A 17,760-nucleotide genomic window follows, 5' to 3' on the forward strand; every position below is an offset into this window, starting at 1 on the left:
GATAACCGGTCCGCCCTGGGTATGTTGGCCTATAGCACAAAGCAGGACCCGCCTCAACCCAACCCCAGTCCAACAACCATGTGCACATAAACATTCAATCATATAAAAATTCACATCCAAACAAACCGATCTAGCAGATCACATAGCGTAACATCATCCTAACCAGGATACCGACCTAACCGGTCACTAACATAGCATCATCCTATATACCAGGATACCGACCTAACCGGTCACTAACATAGCATCATCATATATACCAGGATACTGACCTTAGCTAGGTCTCTAAAATTATACCATCCTAACTACCAGGATGCAAACATAGCAAAGCAATAACATAACAACGATACCCGGATTACAATCTGATAAAAGGGCCGGCCTTGGTGCCGTAGACCCTGTCGATATAGTGAGGATAACTAACCTCACAACTGCCGACTGAAAAGATAAGACCAAGATGCTCCGACCACTGACACGATCTCCACTACTAGTCGACACCAACACTGAACTCAAAACAAAAGCCAACAATTACCAAAATGCCCCTGGAAGTCAACTGGTCAACCCTTGGTCAAAGTCAAAGTCAAAGTCAACCTCCTGACTAACTCTACTCACCGAGTCAACCCGATGACTCGTCGAGTCCCCATGCTCAGAACTTCCCCAATCCGCGACTCAACTCGCCGAGTCCAACAACTCTGAGTCCCCTCGCACTCAACTCACCGAGTCCTCCCTTGACTCACCGATTCACGGCTCAACCAGAAGAAAGTTAGGACCTCACGACCAGACTCGCCGAGTCCAAGAAAAGACTTGCCGAGTCCAAGGCTATCTTCAACCAACTTGCCGAGTTGTTCTTCTAACTCGTCGAGTTCCTGCCCATCTTCAAGCGACTCGCCGAGTACACCTTTGTGACTCGCCAAGTACCCCTAAATCTTAATCCATACAGAAGCTTTCCAGGCCATGCAGATGATCCAAACCATAGATCTACCCTTCTACAACCCATTCATCACGTAAAGTGGCAAACTTTACGTGAATCCAAAGAGATCTAGGCATTTTACACTCTAGGATTAGGGTTTGGGACAAGATGGCTTCACCAATCACTCAAGAACAGGGACTTTAATGCACTCTAGACCTTCTCCATTCCAGATCTGAGGTAGCAACCTTAGATCTAACCTCCAAACTCAAAACACCACATGCTATCTTTTCCAAAAACTCCAAAATGAAGAATAATAGCCCAAACAACGAAATAATACCTCAAAGGAAAGCTCCAACAGAAGTGAAATCCAAATCCTTGCAAATCCCCTTGCTCCAAGCCTCTTAGCTTTCCAAAATCTCTTCTCCAAGGTTCAAAAGCTCATAAACCACTCACAAACACGTCTGAGGGTTTTCTGGACTTCAAGAGAGGGTAAAGAGGTTGGGGGAGAGGGTATAATGTCCTTTAAATAGGGCTCATCCTCCAAAATTAGGGTTTTCTCCACTTAGCACCAACTCGCCGAGTCCAGCCGCCGACTCGCCGAATTGGCCACTTAACACGCAAGCAGAGTCGCGACCCTACTTGCCGAGTCCACCCCTAGACTCGCCGAGTTGCCCTTTCACATTTACACTTTGAACCTTGAACTTGCACTCATGAACTCGGGATGTTACAATTCTCCCCCACTTAAATTAGGCTTCGTCCTCGAAGCCTGTGGCAACACATCTCTGAATTACTCTCGCAATACACCTCCTGGCATTAACCAGACCAGGTTCCTCGAAACACAACCACCGAAACCCAACTCTTCCCCTGCGGCGTTCTGACCACCGCCTCAAGCCGGCCACCGGACTCATCCTCAGATAACCACACTTAACAGCCAAGTACCACTCCATGATACTTCACTCGTTCCAGATCACAACATTCACTTGACTCATACGAGCTAGGAATAACCCTGAACCACCGGAATCCTGATCTGAACCCAACTTTATCCACTCCATGCTGACAGGATGACACATCCTTCAGCTTCAGAGCAACTCCCATGAGTTCTCCTCCGCAATCACATACACATGCTGAACTGGCTCTAGCATCCTCGGGTTAGGAAGACCCGACACACTGACGACACCTCCAAACATCCCCCATGATGAATTACTACTACATACACGATTCCTTGATCAAAATCAAGCTGGGAATCCAAGACTCCATCCTTGCATCCCTTCTGAGCCTCTTGGCTCTACACACTCGGAATTCCTTCCGTGACCTCAGCAGACATCCAATCTGGATGTGATTCCATACCACTGCCGCAAACACGCTTCTCAACGACCATAATTGGAACACCCCAATCATAACTCCGCACTACTGCTTTCACTTCCGTGAACTTACACTCCCTCTCGGAGCTACATTCTTTTCCCTTTCCTTTCCAAGGAAAACCACTTGGCTGCCTTGACACTACCACAAGTGCCACGGTGCTTACCCAATACTACACCATTTCCTTATAGCATAACCGCTATCCCATGCACCACACATACTCTGAATCCACTCGCAGGGACTCTCGAGTCCATGCACTACCTCCACTAATCATGATCAATATTCGGGGCCAGACCTTCTGATGCTAACATCGCGACATACTCATTCCATATCCTCATACAGATCTATCAACACATGCAAAGTCTTCAGCATGACTGGACCGCCTTACCAGGCCTTCAGCCCATCTGGACCACTCTCAGAACCTTCAACAGGTCTGGACCGCCCTCCAGGGCCTTCAGCCTATCTGGACCGTTCTCCGAGCCTCCAGCCTGACTGGTACGCCCACCGGCCTTCAGTCTATCCGGACCGCTCAACTAGCATTCATCATCCCGCGTTATCCCTCCAGAACACTCTCCCATGCATACTGTTCTAGCCCTATAGGGGTTCCGAACTCTATCTCCACCCTATATACTCAAACCTGGCCTGATCCCAAGCCTTCCACAATCAATCACCCTTGGTCTGCATCCCGCCCCGCTTGTCTGACACTTGCTCATACCAGCCTACGCTCGGTTAACAGAACCACTGTTGAATCCCAACAGCTAAACAACCTCTCATGCTTATCGATCTTCCGGAGAATTCTCCAATTCTCCCCCACTTAGAGCACTGACTACCAACCATCGGTCGCCATCACCGACCTCCCTTAATAACCCTACACAACACAAACCCTTACACTCGAACTGATTCCCACCAGAGCGAGCAATCTTCACAAATTTACATAACAACACTGATCATACCGGGCTCAAAAGAAACCCGATCTTCAGCTAACCACTCCTCAGACTGCAGATGCTACCCGACATTCAGACCAAAAGCCAGATTCCTACTAATAATCCTCATGAATGATAACCAACGAAATTCCCAACACCAAAAATCACACAGCGAGACTAGCAGATAAACAATACTCCACAATAATCACCAAATAACAAGACATCAAGAAAGAAACATACCCGCAGCTGCATCCGGCACTACCCTGACCTCCTCCGCTGTAAGCTGAAAAGCACGACCCTGAGCCCTTGGGGGCTCCGCTCCACCCTGACCACCACCCGAAATCCTCAAAGTGGTCGGTGCTGGAACCTGCACCGGTCTTGCAGCAAGCTATGGACAGTTGACCCTCAAGTGTCCAACCTGATGGCAATGATAACAAATCCTCAAATCCCGAACCGAGGCTATCTGCCGACAATCCCTCGCATAGTGTCCCTCTTTTCCGCACTTGCGGCATGCACCACCGGACCTACAAACTCCGGTGTGACCCTTCCCACACTTCCCACAAGTGTGGCTGCTCTAATCTCCCGATCTAGAATCAACAGTCTTGGACCGTTTCGGCGCTGGCTGCGACTGCACCGGAGCCTGCCTCTGCTCTTGCAACTGCAACTCAATCTCCAACTCACGCCGCCTGGTGGCCTCTTGCAACTCCAACAAGGTCTCGCACCTCTGCGTAGACACAAACTGCCTGATATCCCTCTTGAGCAAACTCAGATATCGGGACATCTGAGCCTGCTCCGAAGCGAACTCAGTGAAAAACATTGCCCTCTCAGTGAACATCCTGGTGATCTCCGTCACCGACTCTGAATCCTGCTTCAGCTCCAGGAACTCCTGAGCCAACCTCTCTCTCTCAACCCGCGGAACATAACGAGTGCTAAAAATCTCCCGGAACTGATCCTAAGAAACCGCAGCCCTCTGCGCATCCGAATATGACCCCGTGGTCAATCTCCACCAATCCTTCGCCCCGAGCCTCAACAGGTTCAGAGCACACCTCACCCTCTGATCAGCAGGACATGAACACGTGAAGAAACACCCCTCCACGTCCGACAACCATCTCATAGCAACAATCGGGTCCTGAACCCCATCGAAGGTAGGGGGCTTCGTATTATCGAAGTCCCGATACTGAAAACCTCGACCGGCTCCTCCCCATGTCGTTGCTACAGACGTTGTAGCCGCCGCGGCAGCCGTCTCTGTGAGAGCCGCATAACGCTCATCAAAATACTCAACCATGGGGGTCTTGATCGACCCAAACAGTTCCGGCAACTCAGCCCAGAACAACGCAACAACCTCATCATGCAGGATCTCACGAATCCTAATGTCCAACTCACCTGTGCTCATCGGACCAATAACCTTGGGCAGTACTGACCCACCCTGACCGCCCTCTCCTGCTCCCGATCCTGACCCGGATCCACTCCCAGCATGCCTCGTAACCACCATACTGAAAAACATCGCGAGATCTCAGATACTTCCCACTATCCTGGGAACCAACCCCCAACCCAACCCTAGAGGTTGTGGTTTCTTTGATACGCGTATGGGTCCTATGCTTTCAGTAGTACGGGCCCATACTACCTTCCACACCTACCCATATTTGTATCAATTATCACCACAACACCCTAGTGAAGAACATACATAACAAGCACTCAACCCTCACTCCTAGAGGAACACTGGAAATCTCCCACAGAAGAAACCCTAGACTAGCAGGCATCATAAATCAGGCAACATTATCATGAAATCCTGAAGATCCCTAGCCTAGTACTAGCATGTTGTTCTATCAAAGCTCAAAAACAAATATCATGTATGGTATTTTGGGGTTACTTACTGGCTCCGGCTGATCGTAACTCCGCGTCCTCCTTTACTCATTTTGAAAACCATTTTAAATTCTCTTTTGAAAACTCTCCTTGATTTGAGACTAGATTCACACGAATGTTCCTCCAATTCACTCAAACCAAGGGTCTGATACCAACTTGTAACACTTTAAAATTTTCAACCAATTTAAACTTTTCGAAAACAACCCAGTTTCACAAAGTTATTACAAAAAGGTTTTCAATACAATTATTATCAGAGTTTTCCCAGAACCACATCATAAAACAAAATCATGAGGAGCGGTACGTTCACGCCTTTGCCTTGCCACGGTCTCCTGAAGAACCTGAAAAACATTAAACCACAACTGTAAGCCCGAAAGCTTAGTGAGATACCCCCAAAATACCAACCACATATACCATACACGCACAACATGCCATATCATAACAGAACACAGAACAGCCATGCACTTCGGGTCTACTGTGTGACTGGTCCACCGCACCGGCCTTCAGTCCACCTGGTCCACCCTCTGAGTCTAGCCACATACATCGAGTCTACAGTGTGATTGGTTCGCCCACACCGGGCCTTCAATCCACCTGGTCCACTCTCTGAGTCTACAGTATGACTGGTCCGCCCGCACTGGGCCTTCAGTCGGCCTGGTCCACTCTCCGAGCCTCGGCACGTCTGGTCCGCCCTCTTGGGGCATACAGCCTATTTGGACTACTCGTTGGGCCTTCGGGATAACCGGTCCTCCCTAGGTATGTTGGCCTACAGCACAAAGCAAGACCCGCCTCAACCCAACCCCAGTCCAACAACCATGTGCACATAAACATTCAATCATATAACAATTCACATCCAAACAAACCGATCTAGCAGATCATATAACATAACATCATCCTAACCAGGATACCGACCTAACTGGTCACTAACATAGCATCATCCTATATACCAGGATACCGACCTTAGCCAGGTCTCTGACATATATCATCCTAACTACCAAGATGCAAACATAGCAAACCAATAACATAACAACGATACCCAGATTACAATCCGATAAAGGGTCGGCCTTAGTGCCGTAGACCCTGTCGATATAGTGAGGATAACTCACCTCGCAACTGTCGACTGAAAAGCTAAGACCAAGATGCTCCGACCACTGACACGATCTCCACCACTAGCCGACACCAACACTGAACTCAAAACAAAAGCCAACAATTACCAAAATGCCCCTGGAAGTCAACTGGTCAACCCTTGGTTAAATTCAAAGTCAAAGTCAACCTCCTGACTAACTCTACTCGTTGAGTCAACCCGATGACTTGTCGAGTCCCCATGCTCAGAACTTCCCCAATCTGCGACTCAACTCGCCGGGTCACCCCGAGACTCGCTGAGTCCAACAACTCTGAGTCCCCTCGCACTCAACTCATCGAGTCCTCCCTTGACTCACCGATTCACGGCTCAACCAGAAGAAAGTTAGGACCTCACGACCAGAATCGCCGAGTCCGAGAGCAAACTCGCCGAGTCCAAGGCTATCTTCAACCAACTCGCCGAGTTGTTCTTCCAACTCGTCGAGTTCCTGCCCATCTTCAAGCGACTCGCCGAGTACACCATTGTGACTCGCCGAGTACCCCTGGATCTTAATCCATATAGAAGCTTTCCAGGCCATGCAGACGATCCAAGCCATAGATCTACCCTTCTACAACCCATCCATCACGTAAAGCGAAAAACTTTACGTGAATCCAAAGAGATCTAGGCATTTTACACTCTAGGGTTAGGGTTTGGGACAAGATGGCTTCACCAATCACTCAAGAACAGGGACTTTAATGCACTCTAGACCTTCTCCATTCCAGATCTGAGGTAGCAACCTCAGATCTAACCTCCAAACTCAAAATACCACATGCTATCTTTTCTAAAAACTCCAAAATGAAGAATAATAGCCCAAGCAACGAAATAATACCTCAAAGGAAAGCTCCAACAGAAGTGAAACCCAAATCCTTGCAAAGCCCCTTGCTCCAAGCCTCTTAGCTTTCCAAAATCTCTTCTCCAAGGTTCAAAAGCTCATAAACCACTCACAAATGCGTCTTAGGGTTTTCTAGACTTCAAGAAAGGGTAAAGAGGCTGGGGAGAGGGTATAATGTCCTTTAAATAGGGCTCATCCTCCGAAATTAGGGTTTTCTCCACTCAGCACCAACTCACCGAGTCCAGCCGCCGACTCGTCGAGTTGGCCACTTAACACGCTACCAGAGTCGCGACCCTACTCGATGAGTCCACCCCTGGACTCGTCGAGTTGCCCTTTCACATTTACACTTTGAACCCTGAACTTGCACTCCTGAACTCGGGATGTTACACCAGCTTTATGCTAATAAACTCTTTCAAAATAACTTGTATTCTCAGGTCACTAGTAGACAGGTACGATGACTAGGTTTTGAGAAGACGGAGCAGTCAAGACTCATCTTTTATTTTGATTATTTATTGTGGTGTTTTATTCTATGAAAGAACACACGTGTATTAAAATTATACTATTAATGCAATGGATGATGTTGTTGCTTGTTTACTACTTTACATTGTTGTGATACTTTACATGACGTCCTCCGCCCAGAACGTTTCCGTTGTTCTTGGTTTTGGGGTGTGACATTGACTGTTGTTGTTCCTTTTTTTTATCCAATCTGATGTTGTCAGTGACGGAACTAGTGATTCAAGAGGAGCTCATTGAAAATCAATGGCTTCCCTCCGCTACCCTCCTCTTTGTGGTTTTGCTGCCGGAAGCATGTGAGAAAGAACCCACGAAGAACAGTCGGAGGTACCGACTGCCCCCCACCTTATTTTATTGTTGAACTAACCCATAAAGATCCTCCCCGTCCTTCATTTACTTCGTTGAGCACCACCACAAACATCCCCCTGTGATATGTTGGGTTGAAATACACCCCAGGGCGGGAGCCCATGTTTGTATTGGGTTGGAAATGAACCCTAAGGTTGGGCCCATTGTATGATTGGTATGTTTTATTTGGGAAACTCACTAATATTTTTGCTTACATTTTATTTGGGTGTTTCAGGTACTTTCGGTACTTAGGGGAAGGGTCTGGCTTGATGGCGTAAAATTCACTCTCCAACATTTTCTGCATTTATTGTTATGGATACTCTGATCTTTTGTCATGATTGATGTATAGGATTTCTGTTAAAATGAATTATGAATGAAATTCCCCTTTTAAAAATGAAAATTTTATCTGGTTTTGGGCTGGTACAACTTTTCATTTCGAAAACTTGGTCCTGATTTGTAATCGACGTGAATTGTCTACAAAACCTGTTTAATTTAATGTTTTTGAAATAGATTCCATTAATTTCTCTGCTTTTGCTTTGAAAAGTAATGAATGAACAATGGCATGCGGTGATGCCAAACAAGTGATTTTCCGAAAGGCTAACTGCTATGCGGTTAGTGCAAGGAATTGGGGGTTATAAGGTTAGTGCAAGAAATTAGGTTGTATGTATGTGTCGTGCGCTGACATTATACCCATTCGTTGTGTCAATGGAGGGGGGGGGTAGTATTTTTTTCATTATGACGCCTACGATTCATATTTGTTTTGTTTACAAGGGCCTATGTAATATAGAAGATGGCTAAATAGGGTTAGTTTAGAAATATTGTAATTTAAAATTTATGATTATTTATGCACATGTTCATATATGTAAGTCAAAAAACAAATTAATAAAATATAAACTTCAAGATGTTAACAAATATATCATAAGTTTTCACTCTTCACCAAAAAAATAAAATAACCCCAATTTGCCAAGTTATTTGTTCAAACTACAAATACAACTACAATATACTTTAAAATTGAAATAAATATAATGCTTTTTAATAAAATTTCTCATAATAAAAAGCAAGTATATTAGAAAAACCCCCAAAAATCATCTTGGGAAATTAAATATGTTTTACAGGGATGTAGACTTCTTTGATATTATTTTCTTTTATCATGAGGAAATAATGTTATTTATTTATTTATTTATTGCAATCGATTGTATATGGTCCTTGATATTATTTTTATTATGAGGAAATAATATGGGTGAAGAAGTTTACTTGGTACCCATTATCTATCTTCTCAAGTTCCAAATATCTCATGTGACATCAATTTGATCTGATTTATGGAAAGAACATCAAAATGAATTGATACATCTGCTGCTTAGCAAACAAAATATTTTGCAAAATGACTTTTGGATTTAAGAGAAGACAAACTTAGTGGTTCTAATGACGTGAAGTGATTATTGATTTTCTTGAGGATCTTCTTGAGGATCTTCTCATTAATGATTTGTGTGATCCTATAGGTTCATTAATTGAGTTTATATATCCTTCAATTCTTGAAGATTCCAACATTCTAGGATATTTTTAAAAAATAGCAACTTTCCAGGATATTCCCAAAGATCCAATTTTTACACATGGTAAATTTTATGTTGTCTTATCCAGAGTTACAAGTAGAGAATGATTAAAATTATTAAATTTAGATAAATATGATAGACCTACAAATAAAACTTCTAATTTTGTGTATAAAAAAGTTTTTAGAAATTTATAAATAGTTTGTGGAATATTATTTCCTATAACATCTTTTTTTTATTATTTTATTGTTAATTTTATTTGTAATTTGTTATATTTTTTCATATGTGTTTATTTCAAACAACTTATTTTTTTTTATTTGTCATATATCATTTTTAATTTACTTCACTTATCGTGATTATTTTATTTATATAATTAATTTAGCATTTCATAATGCAATATCATTTCTTTTTAATATATTCACAAAAAAAGTTATCTCATATATCTTGAAAAGTAATTTCACATATTTATTTGAATCAACAATTATAATTTTATATGAATAAAAAAAAATAAATCTCTTAATTAATATTTTATTTAAAATAATTTATTAACAATTACGAGCTTTCATTATAAAATTTTAATTATAAAAAACAATCGTGGTTATCACTGACAATAACCTAGTAAATAAATGGGAAAACTGCAATAAAGTCCCTACATATTGGCCTCATAATCGATTTAGCCCTTATATATTTTTTTATTCAATTAAGTCCCAAATACCGGTAATCGTATTCAATTTAACCCTTTGACCCGGTCAACAGGTCATCCAACTTTCAAAAATTACATTTTCGGCCCAGATTTTAAAATTTATTACAAATTTGGTCCAAAATTTACACTTTTGGCCCAAATTTTAATTTTTTTTTACAAATTTGGTCCAAAATTTACCCTTTTTGCCCAAATTTTAGGATTTTTATTATAAATTCATCCTAACTTTAGTTTTCTGTACAACTTTTTTTCTCAAAAGTTTGTTTCTAATATGTTTTTTCTTTAAAACTCATATTTATACAAAAAAAAACATATTTTCACATAAAAATCTTATTTTTTCTATATAAAAACTTTTTTGTATATGAAATATCTAATTATAAAAATAGGTTTGGATTATTTGTGTGATTTCTCTTAAAAAATCAATTAAGAAATTAAAAGTAACCCTAAATTATACTATTAAATTATAGTTTGTCAAAAACTAGTTACACTCATTTTAATATTATTTATTTGTTCTTTAATCACATTTATAGGAAAAGTTTAAATAATAGAAGATGCTACATATTGAAAACTTCATATTTTTTGTTTCTCGCTGAATACATGTTCATACATATAGTTCATCATCAATTTAGATTTCTTTATTTAAACTTCTTTGTAAAATCTGATTCATGTGTCAATTTTGTTTGTTGTAATAACAAAAAATAACTATCTAAAAAGGAGCAATTGTCATTTGTCGATAAGGAGGTTTTTGGCAGAAAATGGCGTTTAACAAATGTAAAAAAGTATTACAAACATTGATAGTTACAACTCCTACTGAAATCAATATGGATTGTCATATATGAGATTAGAACAACTTTACATACCTTTTGTCATATATATGTGATCAAAGGTATCATTTAATTTACGAAGATGCAACAGATTGAAAAATACATATAAACAACTATATTAAAATCTCATAGAAAAAAGAATATACACTAAATAGAACACATATTAAAATCTCTATATTAATTGTATAATTTAGGGTTACTTTTAATTTATGGTAACTAGTGTAACTAGTCTTTGACAAACTATAATTTAATAATATAATTTAGGGTTACTTTTAATTTCTTAATTGATTTTTTAAGAGAATTCACATAAATAATCCAAACCTATTTTTATAGTTAGGTATTTCCTATACAAAAAGTTTTTATATAGAAAAAATAAGATTTTTATGTGAAAATATGTTTTTTTTTGGATAAATATGAGTTTTAAAGAAAAAACATATTAGAAACAAACTTTTGAGAAAAAAAAGTTGTAAAAAAGACTAAAGTTAGGATGAACTCATAATAAAATTCTAAAATTTGGGCAAAAAGTGTAAATTTTGGACCAAATTTGTAAAAAAATTTAAAATCTGGGCCAAAAATGTAAAATTTGGACCAAATTTGTAAAAAATTTTGAAATCTGGACCGAAAATGTAATTTTTGAAAGTTGGATGACCTGTTGACCGGGTCAAAGAGTTAAATTGAATACGATTACCGGTATTTGGGATTTAATTGAATAAAAAAAATATATAAGGACTAAATCGATTATGAGGCCAATATATAGGGACTTTATTGTAGTTTTCCCTAAATAAATAAATAAATACCCCAACCTATAATAATTCAAGTGATGTATTTCTAGAAACCATATATACCATTTATAAAGAATATTCTTCTTTTTAATTAATAAATAAAAAAAATAATAATAATAAAATATAAAAGCATAAAAAGAAATATAAAAGACAATTATAGTCTTTTCAAATCTATGACGGACGAAAAACGCAACAAAATCATATCACATGGATTGTCCGAGTACAAAAAAAAATTAGGAACCAAACGTGCAATTTTGTCAAACTACAGAGACTATTTCAATAATTTAATGAAATAAGTAAAATGAAAATAAAAATAGTGGCCTTACCAAAAAAAACTTTAAAACAATTTGAACTTGTTGGGACGCCCGACCAAAAAGCAATGGGCAAAAGTTATAAATATACAAGCGACCTACACCACGACGCAAGGTTTTTGGCAATGTTCTCGTCCTGAAGCGATTAGTTTCTAAAACCATGCATCAAACTCAAAGAGATAAGTAGTCAAATATATAATAATTTCACGGATTTAAGATCTTGTGGTTCGTTATTTGTAATTGTAAATAATACAAGTGATTTGGAATGATAAAACATTGTTGATTTGTGGATTTAAACTACTAAAATTGAAAACAAGAAAGTCCTAAGTTAGATGATGGTGGTGGGGTATTTTAGGAAACATTTCTTTTATGAAATTTTTGTTTTTGTTTAGAATTTGTTTTTTTATTGATATGCCAGTTGTAAAACCCGTATGTTATACGGGTTAGATAAAACAAAAAAATTAAATATAAAGTTTAAACAAAAATTTATTTAAATTTGTAATTTTAGATTTAAAATTTAAAATTTAAAGTTTGAATTTAAAAGGAAGCATATTAAATACTATATGAGTAGTAATATTGTAATTTATTTGTTATTTTAAATTTAAATTAAAGCAATTATTAATTGGGGTGTAAATATGATGTGTTAATTAAGAAAAAATAAAAAAAAATGAAAAAATGACAAATAAAAAAAACATTTATTCAAAAATACCAAAAAAATGACATGTGTCCAAGTTAACGAGAGAGAGAGAGACATGTGACAAAATTATTTTCATTTATTAGGGAGGAAGAGAAATTAAATATCCTCCTACCTTTTGTTACCTTTTGTTAGTATAAATAACTAAATAAACATTATCTTTAGGTTAATTTTAAGTTAAGTTTTCCACGATAAAAGTTTTGTTTACCAAGTAATCTCCCCTGTATCTTTTCTTGTTCACTGATTTCTTCCTTAGGAATCAAGCTATCATCAGTTTGATATCTAACACTAGAGTTTGATTAGGTTTCTATTCCAATTAGAGTACATATAGATGTAATAGTTTGCCTTTTTAGTTAAGCAAGAACCAAAGTTGTGGTGAAACCTTTGTCATCAAGTAACTAAGTTATTTTTCCTCTATTTTCCTTCGGCTCCTATTTCCTTATATTTTCCTTTGTTGTGCGTCCTTTCTTGCAACAAAAAAATATCAACAGACTATTTGTTTAAATAGTGGATTTCTTATTTATATAGTTGTTCCCTTATAAATAAATTGTCATCTTATTATAACTCTTTTTTTTGTTGGTATTCAATAGCAAAAACTCAATGATACTGGATTCCTTATAACTTGTCATCTTATTATAACTTTTTTTTTGGTATTCAATGATAGTGGATTTCTTATATGTTATGTTACTATGTCATCACATTTATGAATTATCATCTTAATTCTGATTTTTGATTGTCAACTGAACTGTATGAACATAAATATGTGAATCTATCAACTTAGAAAATTACATATTATGTTTTTCATATAATATGTTGATACATGTATGTATGTTGTTTATCCTTTCCAACACCCAAATTTGAAACGACGTAGTTTCATTTTTCCATCTAAGGCCAAAGCCAACACATCATACTCTTCCACATACCATAGCTCCGAGATTGTAGCCTAAAACAATCACACACTTAGTAATCATTCATTATAGAAAACTAACTAAATAAATAAATAAATAAATAAATAAATAAATAAATAAGATACCTCAGTTCCACGGATGCCTTTGTTTAAACCAACTACCAGTTCATGAATGTATTGTAGTTCTAAAGCACTGCCTCCTTCCTATATTGTAAGAATGCCATCACAAAATTTTTTTTTTAAAAAAAAAAAAGAAAAAAGAAAAAGAAAAAAACCAACCTGGGATGAATTATAAGGGTGACCAATAATTCTTGCAAGTGATGTATGAAGTATGGCAGGAGCATACTACATCATACAAATCAATAACAGTTAAATTTCATTTCCCCTTTAGATTCGAAGGGTAAAGTAGGTAATTTGGTAAAGGTTCTTACAAGTTGCTTTACTGGAGCATGTGGAAGAGCATTTCTCAATTCAGAACGGATAGTAACAGGATCCGACCCCGAGATCACCTAAAAAAAAAAAACTCAATCGAATCTTTAAAATGATTTTTTTTGTTTCAAAAAGAAAAAAGGAAAAAAAAAAATAAGAGGAAGAAACACCTGCCACAATCCCAAAAGCACACCTGTTGAAGTCAAAACAACCCTATCCAACACAATTCTCATTCGACATAGCTTCTCTGCAACTCCTTTTACAGCATTTGCTTCAGCCTCAATCTGTCAATTTTATGTTTAGTACTGTATTCGTAAGGGCATTAACGCCTTTTCACCAGCGAGTCCCTGACGCACTTTTTTTCGTCTTTTTGTCCCGCTGACATCAATCTCAGTCCAATCCACACCAAATACAGTACAAGGCCGTCCTGTACTGTACTGTACTGTCTTGTCCTGTCCTGTCTTGTCTGGTATAAAGGCAATAATAGAAAGATGCTTACTTCCTCTTCGGAGGCAGAAACCGGTGAAATGTGGTGTGATGCATGGAACATACTAAAATGGTAGAGCTTGGGATTCTGAAACCAAATTACTAACCCAAAAATGATTAAGCATTACAAGAGAGACAAAAATGATCATTGGTAAATTTACGAATCTGCCCTTACCTTTATCGAGGGTTGGAGCAAATATGTCCCTTACTGCTTTCCTGAAGTAAGAAACAACAAAGATACATAACTGAAAAGATCATTGGTCAATTTTGGTCATACATTACAGACTTGTAAAAGGTTATGAATGATTGCAGTTTTCTTACGAGATAGGAAGTGAATATTCAGGACTCATATATAAGACATTAGCTCGAACAGGAGGATTAGCAGCCTGTAAAGGTAAGAATATTAGAATATTAGCCATTAATGATAGTGTTAAAAACTGAAAATATGATATTGTTAACTTGTTATACTCACATAATTACCTTTAAAACAGGAGTCACAGATCCATTCTTATAATCAAAGAGATCAGAAAGTAACAATGACTGTGAAGTCTCTCCCTGTTTAAGAAAAAGCGCACCATGCTCATCCAAATCCCTGGACATTTTGTCATACATTCGATTCCTCTCTGCATTTGAAACTTGAAGCTCTGCTACACATTTATTTGAACCTTTTGTCACTAGTCAGTGTGTATACAAAAGCTAAACTTTGGCTTCTTATCTACTTATGCAATTTCATATTAGGAACATTGACATTAAGGACTAACATAACTTCAATATTTCTTCAAATAACCAAACAAAGGATATCCATCTTGCAATTTCTTTTCTTACATAAAAAATCGTAGACTTGATTTTCATGCTAATCTGATTCCATTGGAGTAATGTACAGAAAAAAAGTTCCATAACTTAAAAATTGTAACTTGTTACTACTTTTTTCAGCTAAGCTCCATCATAATTATATATGCAAGAATTACACTACAGGATTCCTACTGGATCGTTTTAGGAGAACAAATCTTCTAGCAAATCGACATTCAGACGAGTATTATCCAAATCAATTACAGTAAGAATTACACTGCGGAATTCCTACTGGATCTTATCAGTTTGGGTTAAGAAATGAAATGAAGAGAATTAAAGGGAGAAAGCGATGCATTGATTACCTCTTGAGAGAGGAGAAACTTTAGAAGCCATACGGAAGACAGCGTAGAAGGTGATTAAGGAGATGAACCAAATCAAAGTAGCTGGTTTTGATTGATTGTACCAGTTCCTAACCCTAGCCATTCGCTAATTTAAAATCGTGTTAAGAACTGAGATCAATCGTATCATCACTATCAGGGTTTCGATTGAATTTGGTAGCTATCATGATTTAATGTACTCTCATAAAAATCATGAAAGGGAAATCACGGCAATTTCACTTCTAGTGGTTTCTTTGATTATTTATAAATTTAAAAAATAAATAAATACACTCTAATAAATAAATATTTTTTTTGTCCCTCATATGATATTTTAAATTAATTTTTTAACATATTATTTATTATTTTCTTTTATTTTATTAAATTTCACACAGTATCTAAATATAAAAATTATAATTAATACAAATCAATTTAACATATTATTTTGCTCCTGTTAACAATTTATAAATAAGATTTTGTGACCAAATTTTCAAAGATATCTTAGTTTTTAAGTTTTGTCGTTCCAAATAGGGGATTGCTCCGAAAAAAACCAAATGGCCCATAAAGTCATAATGATAACTATGTCGAAGCACTTACATGATACTATATTAAGAGTAATTCGAGTTAACCACAAAAGCCTATTGAGTTATGGGAAGGAAATAAGACATTCCATTATTAACCGACTTGAGACAACATTTGTTTGGAAAAAGGACAAGTAATCATGGGATAAATAAGCTCTCAACTGAGCAGTATAAGCTAGAACAAATGAGACTCTAACACCGAATCCAAATATATCCCTTTGTCAACCAAAATACTTTGGTCGGTATCCTAGTAAGATGCATCTTCCATGTTATAAAATTGAGTTTGATGAGAATAAAATTGTTCCACTCGTGGGAGAGTTTCTTGTAACCAAAGTGGCATCATAAAGAAAACCTTTTAGTAAGAACACCAAATCAGAAACCATTGAATCCTAGCTCCAAGTACACATATCCCTTTGATGAGAGATAACACACTATTGCATCAAAATCAATATAGTGTCTCGTTTCTCTTTATCAACCACCATTTAGGAGAAAATGTAAAAAAAAGGGTCTAGTGAATACACCAAATTCGATCACGGACCATACACGAATTATATTATCCAACAACAAAATTTTTAGGAAATCGATCCTTGAAAACCTCATATCCCAACCAATGATCTTCATGGTTTTAGAACTTTTCTTACTGCCCATACAAAACTCCAACAAATAAATACCATGTCTGTTGAGAGAGTGGAAGATCAAACGATGTAAATCCAATAACCAAGTGGGAATTCACGGTTGTAGTCATCACATCGTTGTCACAACAAGTTGCTTTTATACTCTAAACCCCAAAAATAATTCTTGCTTTAGAGAAATCACCAAAGCCATTTTAAATATAAAGCACGATTAAATGAAGTCAAACCCCATAGCCACCTATTTTTTTACCAACTAATACTTTTCTTTCAAGAAACTCATGCTAAGTTTCTATCTCCCAACTCACCACCCAAAAAACCGTTTCGCAAAGCCTCCATAACTTTTAATACTGTTTTGGAACTTTAAACAAACATGTAGTAAATGCCTAGAATTTCCATTACCGATTTTAATAACATAAGTCTTCCCTTGATTGAAAGAATTTTTGCTTTGTACATAGAAAACTTGTTTTTGAACTTGAAAAGTAATAAGTGAATTTTAGTCTTTCTGAATAATTAATATTAGACAAAATTGCAAAAATGGTCCCTGTGGTATATTTTTTTTTTTGGAGTTTTAGTCCAAACCCCGACTTTCTTTTGGGTTCGTAGTCCTTTTAAGCTAGTTTCATTGTGGATTTGGTCCATCCGTAAACTAAAATGACTTTAATACCCTTGGGTATTTATTTTCTATTTCTAAATTCATTTTTTAAAGTTTTAATAATTATTTTTTCATTTTAATAACTAAAAAAATGAAAAGGCTCTCTCTCTCTCTCTCTCTCTCTCTCTCTCTCTCTCTCTCTTCGTTGTTTTACATCAGAACTCACTTAGAATAAAAAATTCCATACAAAACATAGGTA

The 17,760-nt window shown here is 37.4% G+C and overlaps 1 protein-coding gene across 3 annotated transcripts; it reads right to left on the reverse strand.

Moving 5' to 3' along the window:
- Positions 1-13,461: 13,461 nt before the first annotated feature.
- On the reverse strand, positions 13,462-15,939 carry LOC145052384 (uncharacterized). Of its 3 annotated transcripts, none has more exons than XM_079000205.1 (10): positions 15,685-15,939; positions 15,014-15,180; positions 14,855-14,919; positions 14,709-14,749; positions 14,547-14,635; positions 14,218-14,331; positions 14,050-14,127; positions 13,898-13,963; positions 13,745-13,822; positions 13,462-13,654 (listed from the first exon to the last, which is right to left on the reverse strand). In XM_079000205.1, the coding sequence occupies exons 1-10, from the start codon at positions 15,803-15,805 to the stop codon at positions 13,547-13,549; spliced, it is 927 nt and encodes a 308-aa protein (XP_078856331.1). In that variant the 5' UTR covers positions 15,806-15,939; the 3' UTR covers positions 13,462-13,546. The 3 variants fall into 3 exon arrangements, with proteins under 3 accessions (XP_078856331.1, XP_078856330.1, XP_078856332.1); XM_079000204.1 differs by having other exon boundaries at positions 15,014-15,198; XM_079000206.1 differs by having other exon boundaries at positions 15,014-15,177; positions 15,685-15,938.
- Between the last annotated feature and the right edge of the window lie 1,821 nt (positions 15,940-17,760).

This window comes from Lactuca serriola, chromosome 5 (genome assembly GCF_051521515.1).
Source record: "Lactuca serriola cultivar US96UC23 chromosome 5, Lser_US96UC23_V15, whole genome shotgun sequence".
In the NCBI taxonomy this organism is placed as follows: Eukaryota; Viridiplantae; Streptophyta; class Magnoliopsida; order Asterales; family Asteraceae; genus Lactuca; species Lactuca serriola.

Excerpts from the sequence above, each read along its gene's own strand:
- LOC145052384 (XM_079000204.1), bottom strand. The coding sequence starts at position 15,805 with ATGGCTAGGGTTAGGAACTGGTACAATCAATCAAAACCAGCTACTTTG. Across the intron at positions 14,636-14,708 it reads TGCTCCAACCCTCGATAAAG|TAATTTGGTTTCAGAATCCC; the intron begins GTAAGGGCAGAT and ends TTTTTGGGTTAG. Across the intron at positions 13,823-13,897 it reads ACCCTTATAATTCATCCCAG|GAAGGAGGCAGTGCTTTAGA; the intron begins GTTGGTTTTTTT and ends CTTACAATATAG.